Source organism: Cyprinus carpio, chromosome B8, assembly GCF_018340385.1.
Source record: "Cyprinus carpio isolate SPL01 chromosome B8, ASM1834038v1, whole genome shotgun sequence".
Taxonomy (NCBI): Eukaryota; Metazoa; Chordata; class Actinopteri; order Cypriniformes; family Cyprinidae; genus Cyprinus; species Cyprinus carpio.
In genome coordinates, this window is record NC_056604.1 from 10,627,172 (window position 1) to 10,645,298 (window position 18,127).

At 37.7% G+C, this 18,127-nt stretch overlaps 1 protein-coding gene across 1 annotated transcript in view; it reads right to left on the reverse strand.

Moving 5' to 3' along the window:
• Nucleotides 1-17,165, reverse strand: part of LOC109095366 (uncharacterized protein C1orf21 homolog) — a 29,462-nt gene extending 12,297 nt beyond the window's left edge. Inside the window, exons 1-2 of the mRNA XM_019109073.2 lie at nucleotides 17,013-17,165; nucleotides 4,853-4,976 (exon numbers count right to left, since the gene is read on the reverse strand). Of these exons, the coding sequence (XP_018964618.1) occupies nucleotides 4,853-4,943 (91 nt within the window). The 5' untranslated portion in view covers nucleotides 4,944-4,976; nucleotides 17,013-17,165. The remainder of the gene's footprint in view (nucleotides 1-4,852; nucleotides 4,977-17,012) is intronic.
• Between the last annotated feature and the right edge of the window lie 962 nt (nucleotides 17,166-18,127).

Genomic DNA, 18,127 nt, shown 5'->3' on the forward strand with positions numbered 1-18,127 from the left:
TAACTGGGACAAAGCCAAAAACCAGACTGAAATCAGGCTCTTATCCATCAACAATAGTCCAGTGGAGAAATTACATTCTCAATGTGACAGCCTCCCATGGAAATGAATTATATCTCCGGATATTTATGAGACTGTGGACAGTGACGTCCAATAAAAACCTTTCATTTTGGACACATAAAAGCCAGTTGTATGGAAAATTTCCAATTAATCATTGAGCAGACTCTCTTATTTACTCTCCAAATCTATGCCAAAAACACATGAACACGCACAGGTAGACCAGAGGCAAACCAGCGTCATAAGAAGAGACGACAACGCAATGCTGTCCGATTACTTCATGTCTCATTCACCGGTGAGAAAACATTACAGTACAAAGCGCATAATATTAGAGTAATAATGCCTTCCATTCTCGCTTGGTCTGCAATTCATAGCTTTTAGTCACGTGACCGGCTCAAAGACCTGGAGTTGAAAAGATGGCTATAAATGGATTTCAGTCATGTAGATTTTTCGTATATTTCCCAGCTGGAGGTATTTAGATCAACTGTACAAAGAATAAAACAAACGTATGTGAACCAAATGGAAGTTTTGGCCAATGGCTATCCATATTAAGCACCCGCAGCAATATTTCAATCATTAAACAGTGCGACAACGTAAAAACGCTTAAAAGTGCCTTAGTATATTTAAAACAGTAATATTAAAATATCAAGTTTAGTAATCTCTATATTAATGATGCAAAGTTTACATCGGCAAGCAGATGAGGCTGGAATATGAACACTAGTATCCGCTTGATGGATCAGTGTTTTCCTTATAACAGTTTTCTATGAGAAACCATTAAACGTGAAACTTTGCACATTGCATTTATATTCTGGGTTCATCTGCTTGCCTGTACAAAATATACATCAATATGGTGTTTACTGAATTTCGCCTTTTAATATCTGCTTTTTTCTACATTACTATTTAATGCAGACTGCGTAAAAAAAAAAAAAAAATAAATAAATAAATTGGCGGTCAGTGGAACAAAGCTTCATTTTGTCCTCCAGGTTATTTTTGTGTGGCTCAACAGTTTTGAGTAAACGCTTCTACTTAAATTATTATTTTTAAGTTTACTGAGTGACGTAAAGTGACATCTCGTCGTTGCTCTAAATGACGTTCAGAGAAGAATCCATTCAACATGGGGGAGATTTGCAAGCGACCGGAGCAAACTTAATGGAATAACTTGTAAGCAAATCAAAATAACTGAAAATTTATTATTTGCTTTGTGAGTGTTGTAATAAAATCATGATAAAGGAATGTTTTAATTTTTTTGGGAAACAGTGTTTTTTACACAGCGCTGTAAAGTGCGGCGTTTCCCTAGTGCCTTTGAATGCACATTTTGAATGCTATTTTAGCACCACTGCTTATAGTCAAAGTCCCTTTAAGACAAGTGTTTCTGTGGCTCAGTGGTAGAGCATTGCGTTATCAGCGCAAAAGGTTGTGGGTTCGATTCCCAGGGAACACATGTTAGGTAAAAAATGTTAGCCTGAATGCACTGGAAGTCGCTTTGGATAAAAGCGTCTGCTAAATGCATAAATGAAAATGTAAATGTAAAAGTCATGTCACTTGGTGGCCATCTTTGAAATGCCTCTCGGGCATCCAAGTGCAACTCCTATCTCTTTGAATGGGGAAACATCAAATTCTACAAAACTGTTCACTAAGCTTATGATTAAATTTTATATTTGAAATCACCAAAGAAATCTGATAACGACTGTGTCATAAATGACGCGCTGACTTTACCAATTAGCGATTGGCTCCTTCATTCAGAAGGCAGGGCTTCCTGCGATTGAGCAGCCATATTGAGCGTTGCATTTTTCCCCATTCAAAACTACACAAGTGACACGTCTTTGAAATAGTATAATCTTAACGTCAAAGAAGGGCACTAATGTTAACGTTAGCCGGTATTTTTCAGTAAACGCAGTCCTAACGTACGTTTTGAACATCACTGCGTTTGTCAAAAGCATTGTGAGCTAAAGTTAAGTCGATTGTTGAGACCATTTGGTGGCAAATGTTTCTACGATCACCTTGGCCAAACAATGCTTTATTGGGGGGGGGGTGCCCTGGTAAATGTGATTTTTATTTGGTCTGTTTTTAAACAACTAGCAGCTAATAGTATCAATCCTAAATTGAGTTAAAGCTAATACACACATGAATTTTGGAATATATTAAATTTACAAAAGCGGTCTACAAACTTGTAGTAAACCTTTACAAACTTTCTTTAATTGCAGGCTGAGCTGGATGCTGAATACAAAAGAGTGAGCCTCAATACTTAAGGTAAGTTGAGTTGAGTTGAAGAGCAAGTTGTGTGATGTGTCCTCACATAACAGGCTTGGCTTGGCTTTCTCTTTTCTATATCCATTGTTGGTTATACACTCACTTGTGCGTGTTTGTGGTTTTCTAGGTTTGTGCTGAGTTTCACCATGTGAGAGAAAGTGGCACACACCAGCAAGATTTCACAGATGTTCCGTGACATTCTAAATGTTTGATCTTCAGGTGAGTGCAAATTCACAAACACTAACTTCCTCCATCACTGTCTTCACTGTATATAAAATAAAGTTGGCCTGATTGTTTAACATCTTTATTTTTCATATTTACATGATGCCAACATGAAAGGAGCCCTTCATGCTCTACCAGTGTACGTGTGTGAGGAGAACTGTTCTTCAGGACATGAAATGTAAGTATTAAGTGCATTAATAGATCTGAAATAGAGTGGGGCAACTATGACGTCAGAACCAGGAAGTGTAATTCACTTTGGGTTCCTTTGAGATTTCCTATGGGTTTTTTTAATGGGGTTTTTCAATTTATGAATAAAATAAAGCCTGTGGTAAACATAACTTGACGATACTTCTACGTTTTTTTTTTCTAAAGTATAAACTGCACACACTCACAGCCTAAACCTTCTCATCTAACTACTTATTAAAAACATACGTTTTTAAAAATGAACATAACTGTTTCAAAATTTGTATTTTGGGTATGGATGTGTGTAATTTACGTTGTACAACAAAACGTAAAAGTATCGTCAAGTTCTGTTTACCACAGGCTTTATTTTAATTGAAAAACCCCATTATAAAACCCCATAGGAAAATCTAGAAAGAACCCACAGCGAATTACTCTTCCGGGTACTGATGTTATAGTTCCCCCACTCTATTGGCAGTACCTATAAAGGTTCTCTGAAGTTAAAGTTTTTCCCTATGTGATTATTCCAGGAGGAATTGGGTGAGCCAGACATCATTGACACAAACACCTCTCCTGCTGATTTTGTTATCATGGACAACGAAACCACTACAAGTCCTGCAAGCACTTCATTTGTGATGAGATGATCTTCCAGTGTTTGACATTCAGAAATACACAGTTCACACGGGTTAAAAAAAGCTCAATAAAAAAAATCTTCAATTGTATAGCCACAGTTGTGCGTGTGTTTTTTATACATAAGTGTATTTTTTTTTGTGTTTAGAATTTGTATTTAATTTAGCACCAATGCATCAAAATAATTGGTAAATAAAAAAAATTAGCTCCTACTCCGGAGCATGGTCTAACCAGTACAACTGGTACTACCCGTGACGCAAGTAGACATTGATTGGCCAGACGCATTCAAAAACGCCCTCACCCGCCATGATTTAAAACGCTGTGTAACATACTGTAAACATTGTGTCAAATTATTTCGCAAGTATGAAGAACAGCGATAGATGGACGGACGATGAAGTGCAGGCACTTGTAGCAAATGTAGCACTGCCAGAGTTTGAGATTCTTAGTCCTCCTTTCCGTTCTTTCAATCACTTTACATATACGTCGACATTCCATGTCCATTATTGTGAAACCCGAGAGACACAACAAAAACACAGCTCCGATCACATTGCCCTCCGTTCTCCTGTTGTTAACGTTGTTCTTCTTTTTTTTCGTTGTTGAACGTCACACACAAATGACGTCGCTGTCGACCGGCTTACATCACGACCTAGTACACACTGTCGGTGCGAATGCAACCCTTTAAATGGCACTGGGAAATAGTTCACGCAAAATCAGAGATGGTCCTCACTGCAGAACACAAGATCCAGGGGGCGTGGTTGGATTCAGATCCAACTCCTCCCACCTTACATATACCTAAACCTACCCGTCTCCACCCCCTGATTTCTAAACCCACCCATCTCCGACCCTAAACCTACCGATCTCCACCGCTTACCCTACCCATCTCCACCCCCTAGATGTGGATCCAACCACGCCCCCTGGATCTAGTGTTCTGCAGTGAGGGACTACTGCAAAATCATCCCAGTACTTTAGTATTGTACATTTAGTTCAGGAAATAAAGTGGTGTGAAAGGCCCTATACTGTACTAATATTGACATTTAGGCACTTTAGAAATAGTGTTTTAATACACTACCAGTCAAAAGGTTTTGATCAGTGAGATTTTTTATGTTTTTTAAAGTAGTCTCTTCTGCTCATCCAGCCTGCATTTATTTGATCCAAAATACAGCAAAAACAGCAATAGTGAAATATTTTTATTATGTAAAAATTACTGCTTTCTATTTGAATATATTTTAAAATGTAATTTATTCCTGTGACTTCAAAGCTGAATTTTCAGCATCATTACTTCAGTCTTTATTGTCACATGATCATTCAGAAAATCATTATATTATAGGATTTAAACCTACAAAAGTTTGATTACCAGTCCAGATTTTTAAGAATTAGATATGCTATCCTTGGACAAAGCAATTATCGTTATTATTTGTAGCCTATAGTGAGTGTTCTGATGCTTCTGAAAAATGGTTATTTGTTCCACATGAATGAGTACTTTCCTGATGAAGTTATGTGTGTGTTTGTAACTGACCAGTGAAGAGGTCTCCGTTGCTGTAGGCTTTGCCCCGGCCCTCTTCGTCGTTGGGCACAGCCGACACCTGCTTAGCCGAGGTGCAGCCCATGGCCTCACTCCCTCCCCCCTCTTACCATCTCACCTGAGAGAGACAGAAAACACATTCAACAAGGAGGCTGACAGTGCACGTTTAAAAGGCAGAAGGGACACACAATTAGCTCCATTAGCGTCTCTGCTGGGTTACATACTACTGATCATCAGAAAAAGAAAACACATCTGAGTTGAGCCTGAACAGATCCAGACATGCTTTTTATCACAGTCCGAAGCCAGACATACAGATTCATTTTTTTTATTTTCACCCCGTTACTTATGAACATGTGCATCTTCAAACTGAACCCAGGCCAAGACAACACAAGATACACACAGCAGCACCAAAAGGTATTTGGACACATACAAAGTATGAATGTCACTGGATTACAGAACAAAATATCAACCCAATGGCATTTACACAGAAAAAAGTATAGCAAAATGTGTAGGGAAGTCTGTTAGACTTTTAAGGATAAATCAACAGATACTCTGTTCAAAATGAAGAAAGTATTTTGACTGTTTCTGACTGTCAAACATCAATGGAAAATGTTCATTAGGGTGTCGAATCGATATACATACATATACATACATATATATACACACACATACATACACACACAAGCAATCAGTGCAATATAAAGTATGTATGTGGTGTGACTTATCCAAACACAGTGCTGCAGGGATGACGCATTTTTGTAGACCAAAACCCGGAAACAAGTTAGCATTTTAGCATTTCCCGTTACATCGGCATGCAGTTGAAAGGTTTTTTCAATGGGTTATTGGTTAAATGCCTGAAATATACTCTGTGGTTAACATAAGCTCAAGACATATTCATATTTTATTCTAGGACACAACATATATCAGTAATACCCCCTCTAAGATTTAACTGACAAAGGCGGTTGCTAACAAGTGGCTAAATGGGACTACAGAGGTTGTCAGGGACATTAAACGTCATGCCAAACAAATAAAGTGATCTCCTCACAGTGCAACATAAATATGTTTTAGCCTATTATGACTGACGAACAATTGTCAAAATATAATTTAGCTGCTGTCTTTTTTTTTTTTAATCTGTGTTTTTATGTTGTTTTGGTTGTGAATGACTTTTTAATGAATCTGTTGAGGCAATGATTAAAAGAATCACTCATAATATTCAAAAAGATACTTGATTGTCAACACCCATGAGCATAATCATATAAACTACTGTATAAAGACATAGAATGAACCAGTAATCTGAAAGTGTATTTTTGGTCAACGCTCTCCAATGAAACAATCATATCTGTTTTTGGTCAAGGGGATCAGGGTGATTTTCAGGTTGGCCTACAAAAATACGTGATTCACTGTACTCTAGATGTTTTGCAGCCATTGCATATAAAAACCATGAGAATTTGCGGCAGAGATATTTGAATATATAATCCTTCAGGGTTTGCGGCAGAGATTGCAGGAACGGATTTGGAAAAGAAGGGGACAAATTGAGAGAGGACAAAACAGAGGAGAGCAAGATCAAAAGAGCCGGCTACTCCTCCTCCCCTCTCTTTCCTCGTTTGAAGTCGACAGGAGGGGCAGTGTTTAGCTCTGCCTTTAGCAGCACGGGGCCCAGGACAAAGCACCAGGTGTACATGCGCGAGAAAAGTGTGTATGTGTGCACATTTGAGCCTGACCGCTCTCTGCTGCTAGTCTTGAGTGAACAAGATCTTGGTGCGCTATCCTATAAAAACCAGTGTAAGTATAATCACCCACAGTAGGGGTTTTCGATGAGGAAGTGTTTAGACTTACACCATCTCTAGTCTGAAAAGTTGCTCATCAGAATTGGAATGGCCTTCATTTGTGAAGTTCTACACATGCTCTGCCATTTGTTTTGCTGATAAAATACACTTGGCTAATTTGACAATGCTTTCAGTTACCATTTACAGTATAGTAATTTGGGGTATGGTTATTTAGTTTTAGTTTTTAAATTTATTTTGTTTTTATTTATTTTCATTTAAATTTGTTGAGAGAATATTGTTTAAAACAAAAATGACTAAATTAAGAATAGCATGCTATCCAATTCAACATCCTATTACAAAAATTTATTAGACTAATTGTGTCCCTTTTTTTTTTTTAAAAATCTCATTTTTTATAATAGTGCTGAAAAAGAGCAAAGATAAAAATGTATTTATTCATCCTTGTGTTACCTAACAGAGGTTGAGAAGTCTATTCACACCTCTGAGACACAAACAAGAAGCCATCTGGGCACTTGTGTCAGGTTCACTTTCTCTTGCGCAGACAGAACGTTGATGTCTGTGCTCTGTAAAAGCGGTGCGTATACATGCACCAAGATCAGTGACTGGATGTGTGTTTCTATACAGGTCATGTGTGTGTCATGCATGGCATGGTCAAATAGATTATTCGTTTAAGAGAACAAGGGAGAATTATCAAGTCAAATTTTTGATGCACATCCAGGTATTTTTTAGGGATAAAATGATATTAAAATTCTGACTATAAATCAATATTTATTTTCACATTATGGCTGATAACTGATAAATTGCTGATATTAAAAATTAACTATTCGTCTAAAAAAAATAAACACTAAATACTATTCTTTTTTTACACAAGAACTTAGAAATTTTAATGTACACTATGAAAAAAAAAGAATATTCATAGTTTAGCTGTATTAAAGATTACATGTAACAGTAAACACTTTTACATTAGGTGCATCCCAAATCGCATACTTATGCACTATTCTATGACGTTTTGTAGTATAAACAGTACGAGTAGTGCATTCACACTGAAAATTCCAAAAAGAAAAAGTGCACTTTAAAAACCCAGACAATACACTTATATACACACATCATGCATCCCGCCAATTTATTTAGTAAATGACTTGATTGTAGATTGTTCATGTTTTAGAAAAATCTCTTTTAATCTTTCACAAAATTCACATGAAAATGTGGACGAAATTGTTATAGACAAACTTTCAATGTGCATAACACCTCAACCAACAACCCTTCAATCCTTATATCTCAAGGCATTCAAACAAACACACAATCAGCTCTGACAATAGAAATGATTGACTAATGTGTGAGGACAAATGAATAACCTACTTTCTAGGCAACAGCCTTGAAGATGAAGTCAAGCAAAATAGCATCACACCCTTACTAAAACACACACACACGCACACACACACACACCCTCAAACAGGCCGCAGGGCTGAGAGCTGTCTGAGCCACCGCTCACCCTGAAAAACAGGCTGATCAGGAGAGAACAAAATAAATGGTAAGCAGAGTACAAGTCCTATGAATCTTAGTTGAGACAGAACAACACAAACACCGAACCCCTGCTCTGAAGAACCAGAGGAGACCCCATTCATTCATCTTCACCTGTGACCGAGCAAACAGGACAGCGACCCCCGACCATAATATTTACTCACCCACAACGGCTGTAGCATCAACTCCGTGTCCCAGTTTAACAGATCACCAAGCCAAACGTCTCGGTGCTGTCATGATTATCTTAAGACTAAAGCCTCTTTCTCTTTCCCTTTCGTTCCTTCTTTTTGCCTTAAGCAGTGTGAGAGGTGGTTTGGGGGTGGAGAGATGTTGAAATAATAGTGTTAGTGTTTAAGAAGGGAACTCTCCAACCACGAGAAGAGAGGGGCAATGAAAGGACTGAGGGAGAGACAGAGTTCAAGTCAGAGGAAGCAATGAGTCTGAGAAACATATGGGAAGATAAAAATGTCAAAGATGGTCAAGGTGACAGTTTGTAACCATTTATGCCCAGAACTTAAGCTTAAAGCAATGGTGCTCAAACCTCCCAGCAGACCAGTTTAAAAGAAAAACAACAACTGTAGACTACCTAACAGCCAAAACTTGTCTCTAAACAATTACCAACACCATAATTAATAATTTATTTTTATGAGTTGATTAATCAGTTGATAAAATTTTAGGTAGGTAAGATTTTTGAAAAGTTTTTTTTTTGCTCGCCAAGAACACCAAATACAGTATAAAAAAAGAAATTGTGATTTAAAATGTATTTCTATTTTCCATTTTAACATTTTTTACAATATAATTTTTAGCAGACATTACTCCAGTTTTCAGTGTCACATGATCCTTCAGATATCATTCTGATACGCGGATTTGGTGCTCAAGAAACATTTATTTTTATGTTGAAAACAGTTAAGCTGTCTTTTTAATAAACGGTTTACTGTAAAAATTTCATACATTTTATATCATTTTTTTAAATATTTTAAAATACACTTAAATTTTATATTTTCAGCTTTCAGCTTTTTTTTAATAATTTTGTTATGTGCGTTGTCAGTTTTCTACATTCTTGGTCGTAGTTTTTAGTTTAAAAAATTTTTATTCAGTGCTTCAATATATTTTATTTCTGTTAGTTGCAAATGGCTACATTTGAATATTTTTAAAGTTTTTTTTTAAATCTAATATTTATATCTTATTTCAGTTAACAAAAATGTTTTTAATAGATTTATTTTAGTTAAGAATAAAAATGCCAGGGATACCAATTTGCCTAAGCAAGCAGCACTAATAAATGATTCCATAAAAGTTTTCCAAACACTCCTCTCAACTTCTGATGGAAATCAGCCTATGAATGACTTGTCTAAATTTCAAGCTAGCATGGGAACAGGCTAAAATATAAACTCGCTCACCAATCCATTCTTACATAATACGTCCCACTGAGTTGAAATGAGACAATTCACTAAAGAATGGCGTGACATACTATTCACACAGAAACTCATTCTACTCCTGTTTCTTGAGTAAGAGCCAGACTTGCAAAAGTCAGAATCAACCCCTCCATCCACTGTCATACTGTACCACTCAGGGCTGTCCCAACACCACCAGCGTCTGACTGACTCACTGACTTCACTCCTCTACAACTGATTTGTGCCTGTCACCTCTACACTGTGCGTGGGTCTGTGGCTTAGTGTTTGTGCCACCACAGTCAGAAAAAAACCAAAATGACTCATAACACACTTCTCATATGACTAGTCAACGAAACCTTGAGTACCTCATTTTTCTTCTAGATCAGCATTTTCAAAACAGCACACCTTTGTATCTTTCCTTTCTGCAATTACTAATAAGTACCATCTCTCCTCCAGTGAACGCACGCACAAGGCTACAGCATCGTGGAAATCAACTCCAGGGTCAGGTCTGTAATTTTTCTGTATCCATCTCTATAAAGCTGACAAGCGCCTCTTAATTCTGCCTATAAATATTCATTTGAAATTAGAAAACCATCTATTATATACCAATTCTGTTGCCTGCTGCCGCATAATTGGTCTGCCCGTTTCCTGTAAGTATACACACAGCTCTCTAATGAGCTCTTGAAAGTCTCCAAATGAAAATCCCTCCCACTGTGTGAAACACATTTACATCCCTTTACAAAATGCTTACTAATTCAGCTAAATTTAAATAAGGTTTAAAAATGTCATGCTTCAATCTAAATGGCACCGGTAGTAGACAGCACTGTTATTTAAACATTCAAATCAGCACGTCCATCTGTCTCAGCACGTATGCATGGCTCCTTGATGCAAGGATGGAGAGGACGTCCATGTTTGACAATAGCAAAGGAGGACATTTGATCTGTGTCATATCAGAACAGTGAGCACTGGTTAGAGACACAGCCTGACCTCTACCTTGTGGATCAAAAGCATGACACAAAACTTAACCTTAAAAGCCACCTCTGAACCACATGGACCTTTCTCTGGATGATTGGATTTGTAATTGATCCCGTCAATGCTTTCCAAGGCAGGAAGGATTGGAGGACAGTTGGTGTACTATCTTAGACCGTACAAAAAGGCAAGGCCTAAAATGCCACAATGCAAAGCTACCTACATGCGCAAATAATTTTTTTCCTTCATTTTTTAAAAATCGACATGAAACATAAGTTGCATTCATCTTTTCTTATTTTGACATATCCAAGTGAAACACCATCTTGAAAAACAAACAAACAAAAGATGTATGGCGGTATTTAAAGGGGTCATATGATGCTGCTAAAAAGAACATTATTTTGTGTATTTGGTGTAATGAAATGTGTTTATGCGGTTTAAGGTTCAAAAAACACATTATTTTTCACATACTGTACATTGTTTCTCCTCTATGCCCCGCCTTCTGAAAGGCGTCAATTTTTACAAAGCTCATCAATCTGAAAAGCGAAGTGTGCTGTGATTGGCCAGCTATCCAGTGCATTGTGATTGGCCGAATACCTCAAGCGTGTGACAGAAATGTTATTTTTCTTATCTTAATGTGTTTGATTGTCTGTCCGGAGGGAGGGGAGATAAATATAAATAAAATTATTTATGTGATTTATATATGATTTATTTTTATTTATTTTTTTTTTTGGAAGGCCAAACAAAGTAGTATCGCTTTCTCAACAAAACAGCATCACACACCGCAGGCCTTAAGTGAGCAGAGGCCGGAGGCCTAGAGTGAGCCGCGGCTGGCTTGAGTGAGCAGAGGCTGGTGGGTTTGAGAACGGCGCGGCCAGCGGATTCTACAAAGAGTATCCGTTGGGCTTGCAGCAACCACATGTGACGACCTCGGGCTGGACTCCGCTTCGTCCACAGTGAAAGCCAATTCGGCGGTGAAAGGTGATAAGTTGATGTATTTAATGAGTGACCAGCACGGATCAGCCCCAGGCATGACGAAGTGGATATCGTCCTCTTTTGGAAGGCCAAACAAAGTAGTTTCGCTTTCACAATGAAACAAAGCAGTTCCACAACATGGCGACGGCAACAACAATACTACAACGAGAATAAAAAGGTACACCTGCTTTCTTTGCTTGAACATCTGGGCACCGTTATGCAAATCTTCCCGCATAGTGATGTAGAGATGTGGGGGCGTGTTAGAACGAGCCGTTTTAGGAAGGCATGGTTGACTCTTATATTCTTTATACTTTTATAAAGAATATCTCTTTGGATTTGAGACTTTAGTCTTTGCAACTTTACAGATCTTCTTTATGAACCAAGAGCTTGTAACACGCCAAAGAGAAAGGAAAAATATAAACTGCATCATATGACCCCTTTAATTTGGTCTATCGGGAATGGATCATTGTCATTTGATATTGCCCTGATCACATTTGAGTGACAGTTTGTTCTGCCCTCATACACCTACACGTCATCAGAGAAAATATGTCATTGCTAAAGGAAGGGAAAGCTATTTTGATTAAAAATTACAAGGGCATGTGAAAAAAAAAAAAAAAAAAAGGAATATTTCATAAAAAAAAAAAATCCATTTTGATTTTATCGTGACTTTAAAAAGCATGCATTGATAATTATTCACTTAAAGGGGTCTGCCTTTTTTATTATTTTCTACTGTTCTCTGAGGACCTCTTTTAATGTTATCAAGATTTTTACAACAAAACCCATCATAATTTAGAAGTAATAGGCTATTTTCTGTCTTGTTTTGAAGCCCCCATCAGAATGGTCTGTGGCAGATTGTAGACTCGGAAGTAAACACCCGCTGCCATGATTGGTTAACAGTTGTGAATGTTTGACAGCCTACATCCTTCTTAGATGGGTGCATAAATTCTCAGTACATATCAAACACTCTATCAAAGCAATAGCGACCACATTAAAAAAAAAAAAAATTATACACACACACACACACACACACAGACTTGTGTGGTGCGACATTACTGTTGGTCATCTTGTTTCAATCTTTCTGAAAATCCTGTCGAATTGTGCCTTGTTTGTAAATGAATCCATGGTGAATTGAAGTAAACAAACAACCAGGTTCTTACTAATGTGGTCTGGAACTCCATTAAAAATAATGTTCATCCACTCTTTCCTAACGTTGAGATCACTAGGAAGGCAATGCAAGGGGAAGTCGTGACCTAGTGGTTAGAGAGTTTAACTCCTAACCCAAAGGTTGTGGGTTCAAGTCTCGGGCTGGCAATACCACGGGTTGTGTGTTCTTGTGTAAGGCTGAGGTGCCCTTGATGTTCCCAGGGAGCCGCAGCTTTTATGGCTGCCCACTCTTCCGGGTGTGTTCATGGTGTATGTGTGTGTACACTGCTGTGTGTCTGCACTTTGGATGGGTTAAATGCAGAGCACGAATTTTACCAGACATGGCTGTATGTCATGTCACTTTCACTTTTTTTTTTTTCACTTTATAATGCCGTTTTTTTTTTTTTTTTTTTTTTTCCAACAAGTGTCTTGTTTCCTTCTGAGTCATCTTTATCGTCTGATTTCACCGTAGAACTGCTTTTGCCTTTCTCGTTATTTAAATTGCATGCACGAATTGGTGGGCGGGACTAAAACAGGCAGTGATGTAGAATCGGTGGGTGGGGCTAAACAGACAGCGTTGTAGAAGCAGGCGTTGATCTTCTTCTGTGGAGGCGGTTTTTAGCTGCACTATTACATCAGAGTAGAACACTCCATAATCATTTTGGCAGAGTGGCTTCAATATAAGCTGTTTTTAGACTAATGAGAAAGTTCTGAGTTCTGAAACTTACAGGATGTTTTTATAGTACAATGACCTCTATATGTCAAAATTATGAATATGAATTTTTCTTTCTCAGTTCATGACCCCTTTTAATGGTAACAATAATTGACAATAACCAATAAATTACCAGAGATTAAAAATCTGTATTAATTTGTCTTAAAAATAATACAATACAAAAAAAGTAAACAATTTTAAAAGATAAACCACAAAAATGTTGAGTATGAAAAATGTCAGTTTTATTTTTCAAAATTTAATGGCAATTACATTTAACATTTATTAATTCTTAGCAGCTTTAATGATTAACTTTGAATGTCATCATATTATTATTATTATTATTATTAGAGAATTATAACTAAAGGGACTTATTACAAGAATAAACCCCTAAGAACAATGAAATACAGATCACTTGTTCAAAACTACATCCTTTGGTTACCAGCCTAGGTCAGTCATAAGACACATTGTTTACATTTTTGTATTGCTTTACTTCAAATGCAATCAAAGTAAATGCAAATGAAAAAGATTCTTGAAAGATGTGGAAGAGGGGAACTTGAATCAAATTGAAGTAACTGAATTGAATTAAATTTCAAAATTGTACTTTTAAAAAACATGGAACATGCAGCATGAGTCATATGGACTATTCACATCATTTCATGTTCATTGTGTGGAAAAAAGAGCAACAAAAACATTTTACTAATCATCTCTATTTGTGATCCATGGAAGCAAGAAAGTCTTACAGGTTTGGAAGGACCTGAGGGTGAGTAAATGATGACAATTTTCCTTGAACCACTTGACCAAAATACCCCACACTGCATAGGAGTCAGATAAGGTTGTGCTGTCAATATATACTAAATTCAAAAGTTGCAATACACAGTATACACACATGCAATTTCCTCAGTCATCAAAACCACGCCACACACACACAACACCGCCACAGGAACCTCGCACATAGACCTCCAGTAACTATGGTAACCTCCCTGACATTGCATCATAACCCCATGAGCTAACTGGGTCGCTTTTCTCAGGTCCCATGAAGCACGCGGGAGAATCTGAATAAAACAGGCTGAGTGGGAGATGGGAGCTGTGATGGTGGAGAAGATTGAAATTGACTGACCGAGAGGAGGACCCACAGACGCTATTAATAGCCATTCAGCCTCTTCAGCCACCAGTACAAGAGCCATATGTGCGCAAAGCAACACACACGCTGCTTATAGATGAGAGAGAGACAGATGGAGGCGTCAGACTGATGAGAGATTGAGAGAGACAGAGAGAGGTACAGAGCCGACCGTGTCTCCCCAGAGCAAAGTCCAACTCATTTCCGTAAATTGGTTCATTTTCATCACATAGTTACTGACATCCCAGCATCTCCACAACATTCCTATAAATTCCCATGAAGCATATTTTGTTAAAATAGTAAAGGTAGTTTATTTTAATTTTGTATCAATTTGTTGGAGCCATGAATCATCTCATAAAAAAGCTGTTTAGCGACTAAATCTAATTTGCATTTACATTAAACAAAAACTAAAATTAATTTCCTGGATGAAGTCTTTTAAAATGCTATTAAAACTAACAACTACCTTGTATAAGCATAGTCTTACAATCAGGTTGTTAACATATTTCTAGTAGCCTATGTTTTATTAAATTTCTGCTGTTGGCAAATTTACTTTTCACCCAGTCAGTCAAACACTCCAAATGTTGTTAGCATCAACACACACATCAGTACTTGGTTCATTACGAATCACTTATGTGCAAAAGAGTCTATCATGTGAAATTCTATCCCCCTGTATGACTCCATGAGGCGGCTTGTAACTCACAATAGGTCTGCTTGTAAAGGTTTAAATGTTATAGTTAAAAATCCCAATTGTTTCAGGAGAAGATCTTGTGGAACCTGACTGTTGTACAAGTTCTTTTAGTCAGTAGAATCTCTCTGGGCTCCAACAGGATTCTGTTAGGGGTTACAACATGACAATGGCTCGACAGAGTCAGTGAGCTGTCAAACCAGATCATTCAGAGTTTGACACATCTGAAAGAATCAGTTGTCTGTAATGAGTAAGGAAACTCTAAAACTAAATGAAACACTTGCAAGACAAAGACGGTTCAAGGTTCAGTGAGTTGGAGAGTTGTAAAGATAGATAACTGCAGGTTAAATTTGAGTCTACATAAGTTCAATTAGTCAGTGAGTTGATTCAGGAACCGCTCTGACGATTCAGTCAGATTCATTAATGAACAGAGCCATTGAAAAAAAAAAAAAAAAAGATTCAAAGGAATGATTCGTTTATGAATCAGACATCATTAAATCCTGTATCCAGGGGCGTCGGACTGGGGGTAAAACCAGTACTGATTACCAGGGCCCCAAAGGAAGAGAGGGCCCTTGAAAAGTCTGAAATATATTTTATTTTACCTGGATATTTTCATGGGGGCCCATCAGGACTGCATATGCATAGGGCCCGGGATCTTGTGCAACGCCCCTGCCTGTATCAGACATTGTTAAATAACTGGCTGCATTCGAAATAGGCTAGCATACTCTGCGTTATTATTTTGTGACCATTAAAAAAGTATGTTCTATATTGGAAGAATGTGTGCAGTATGAATTTAATCCGGATTATACTACATTGGCCATTCCGTCATCGTCATGTGACCTACCAGCATCAGTTGAATCTCTTCACTGTCATCCACAAATCCTCTACCATTGCCCCATGGGACTGTAAAGTATGCCCTTTAGGCTCTCGCCAGAAGTTTTATTAATACTGTGAATTCAGTCATGGCACTTTCGACTACAATTAGTAACGTTAGAGAAGTACAATTTCGCCTTTCTCAGAGTCAGTGAGTTGATTCGAAAAGCCGCTCTGACCGATTCTTGAACGAATTCTGTTCTGTGTTTAACCGATTTACTGAAAAGATCCGACTCAAAGGAATGATTCACTTACGAATCAGACATCGCTAAATCACGCACAGCTCTCTCTAGACGTAAACATGTCTGCCATTCAAACACACCGCCATACACTGAATGCGCGCCAGCGAAAATACTGCTTATGAAAGCACAGTGACAGAAGGACACACACAGCTGCGCCACGGCAGAGACAGAGCGCGCATTGTCTGCCCGCAGGACAGCGGACACGCAAACACACACACACACACACACACACACACACACACACACACACACACGTGTACGTGTGCATGCATGCCAAACCAGGTGTATTTTGTTTTCTTTATTTCTAGTTCGGTAGTACCACATAAAAACACGAGGGGAAATCAATTAACGTCCTTGCAATGCGAAAGAAACCTCATATTAACCAATTATTGATCTCACCCATTTCTGTCTACCATGGCTGTCTCTTAAAACCTAGTATACTGCTTACCTAGACAGCACTTTGGGTACAGTCGCCCAAAAATCTATCATTCGTTTTGGACCCTAAAGATACCCAAAATGCTGTGTAGACTGGCAGAACACTAGGTTTTGAGACACAGCCCATACACCACCATGCAGCCCAGAATCACTGTTCACAGATCAGATCAAACTGATCACGCAAAAAAGAAGAACCAGTCAGGAACCAAGACAGGATCGACTCACCATAGACCACCAACAAAGAAAAGCAATCAGTTTGCGTCTAACAGTTAACATAAGCATCAGCGCAAAAATGCAGGGAAACACTCACTTGTCAGAAGTGACCCGCTCGGTCCACTGGCAGCGGCTCACGCGCAGACGGAATACGTGCTGCTGTAGTGATGTGGACCGCTGGCTTACAGCCTGCGCTCCTGAGTTCTTCTTCTTCTTCTATTGATGTTTTAAGGCGGATGGCAAACCAGTTTTGGTGCATATTCCGCCACCTACTGGGATGGAGTGTGAGGCGATGCTATCAAGGGAAATGAAATGTATATATTGCGTTGTATATAACGTTCTTATGTAGTTGCTTGATACAAATGTATGTTTTTATAAAAAAAGCATAACTGCTTCACAATTTGCATTTTCAGTATAGGTGTGTGTAATTCACACTGTAGAGCAAAACGTCTAAGTTTTGTCAAATTATATTTGCCACAGAACTTGTTTTATTCATAAACTAACCAATATTGTCAATTGCTTATGCCAAGAAATTCTGAATTTTTAAATCAATAAAAATTTAAGCAACTTCTTGTTCATGTTTCTTATTATTTATAATATAAGGTGTTTTGTGTATTTATAATGATATATTGAAACAATGCTAAATTGTCACAGTGTTGAAGTCTGTACTGTCACTTTTGATAAATTTAATGCATTCTTTTTTAATAAAATTTATTTGAAAACAAAGTACTGTCCCCAAACTTTTGAATGGTGGTATGTATGTATTATTTAAATTATATAATTTATAAATATATATGGCTCTATGATAAACTTTGCAATAAAATATTTCCAGTGGGAATAAAGGGGATAATATATTTAAGATGTGTGGTTTTACTGTATCACTTACACAGGGGGACATAATGATGTTGTGTTGTGTTGTGGGGGCTCCCACCCCCTTGGTTGTGTGACTGGGGCCCTACATTTGTTGCTACGCCCCTGGATGCAACAGCCTTACTGCAGCTTTAAAGGAGGAAAACAAATTTATTACATGCGCAAGTTCATAATGCTAAAATTTAATCAAGTTCCTCCTTCCCCCAATAAATATTACATGTAATAGAAAGCCTATCTAATAAAAAGGATAGATTAGCATATATAGCATACATTAAAATTTTTAATTAATTTTTTTGAGCTTATCACATTTCACGCCCTCTGGCATGGTCTCCCAGTCAATTA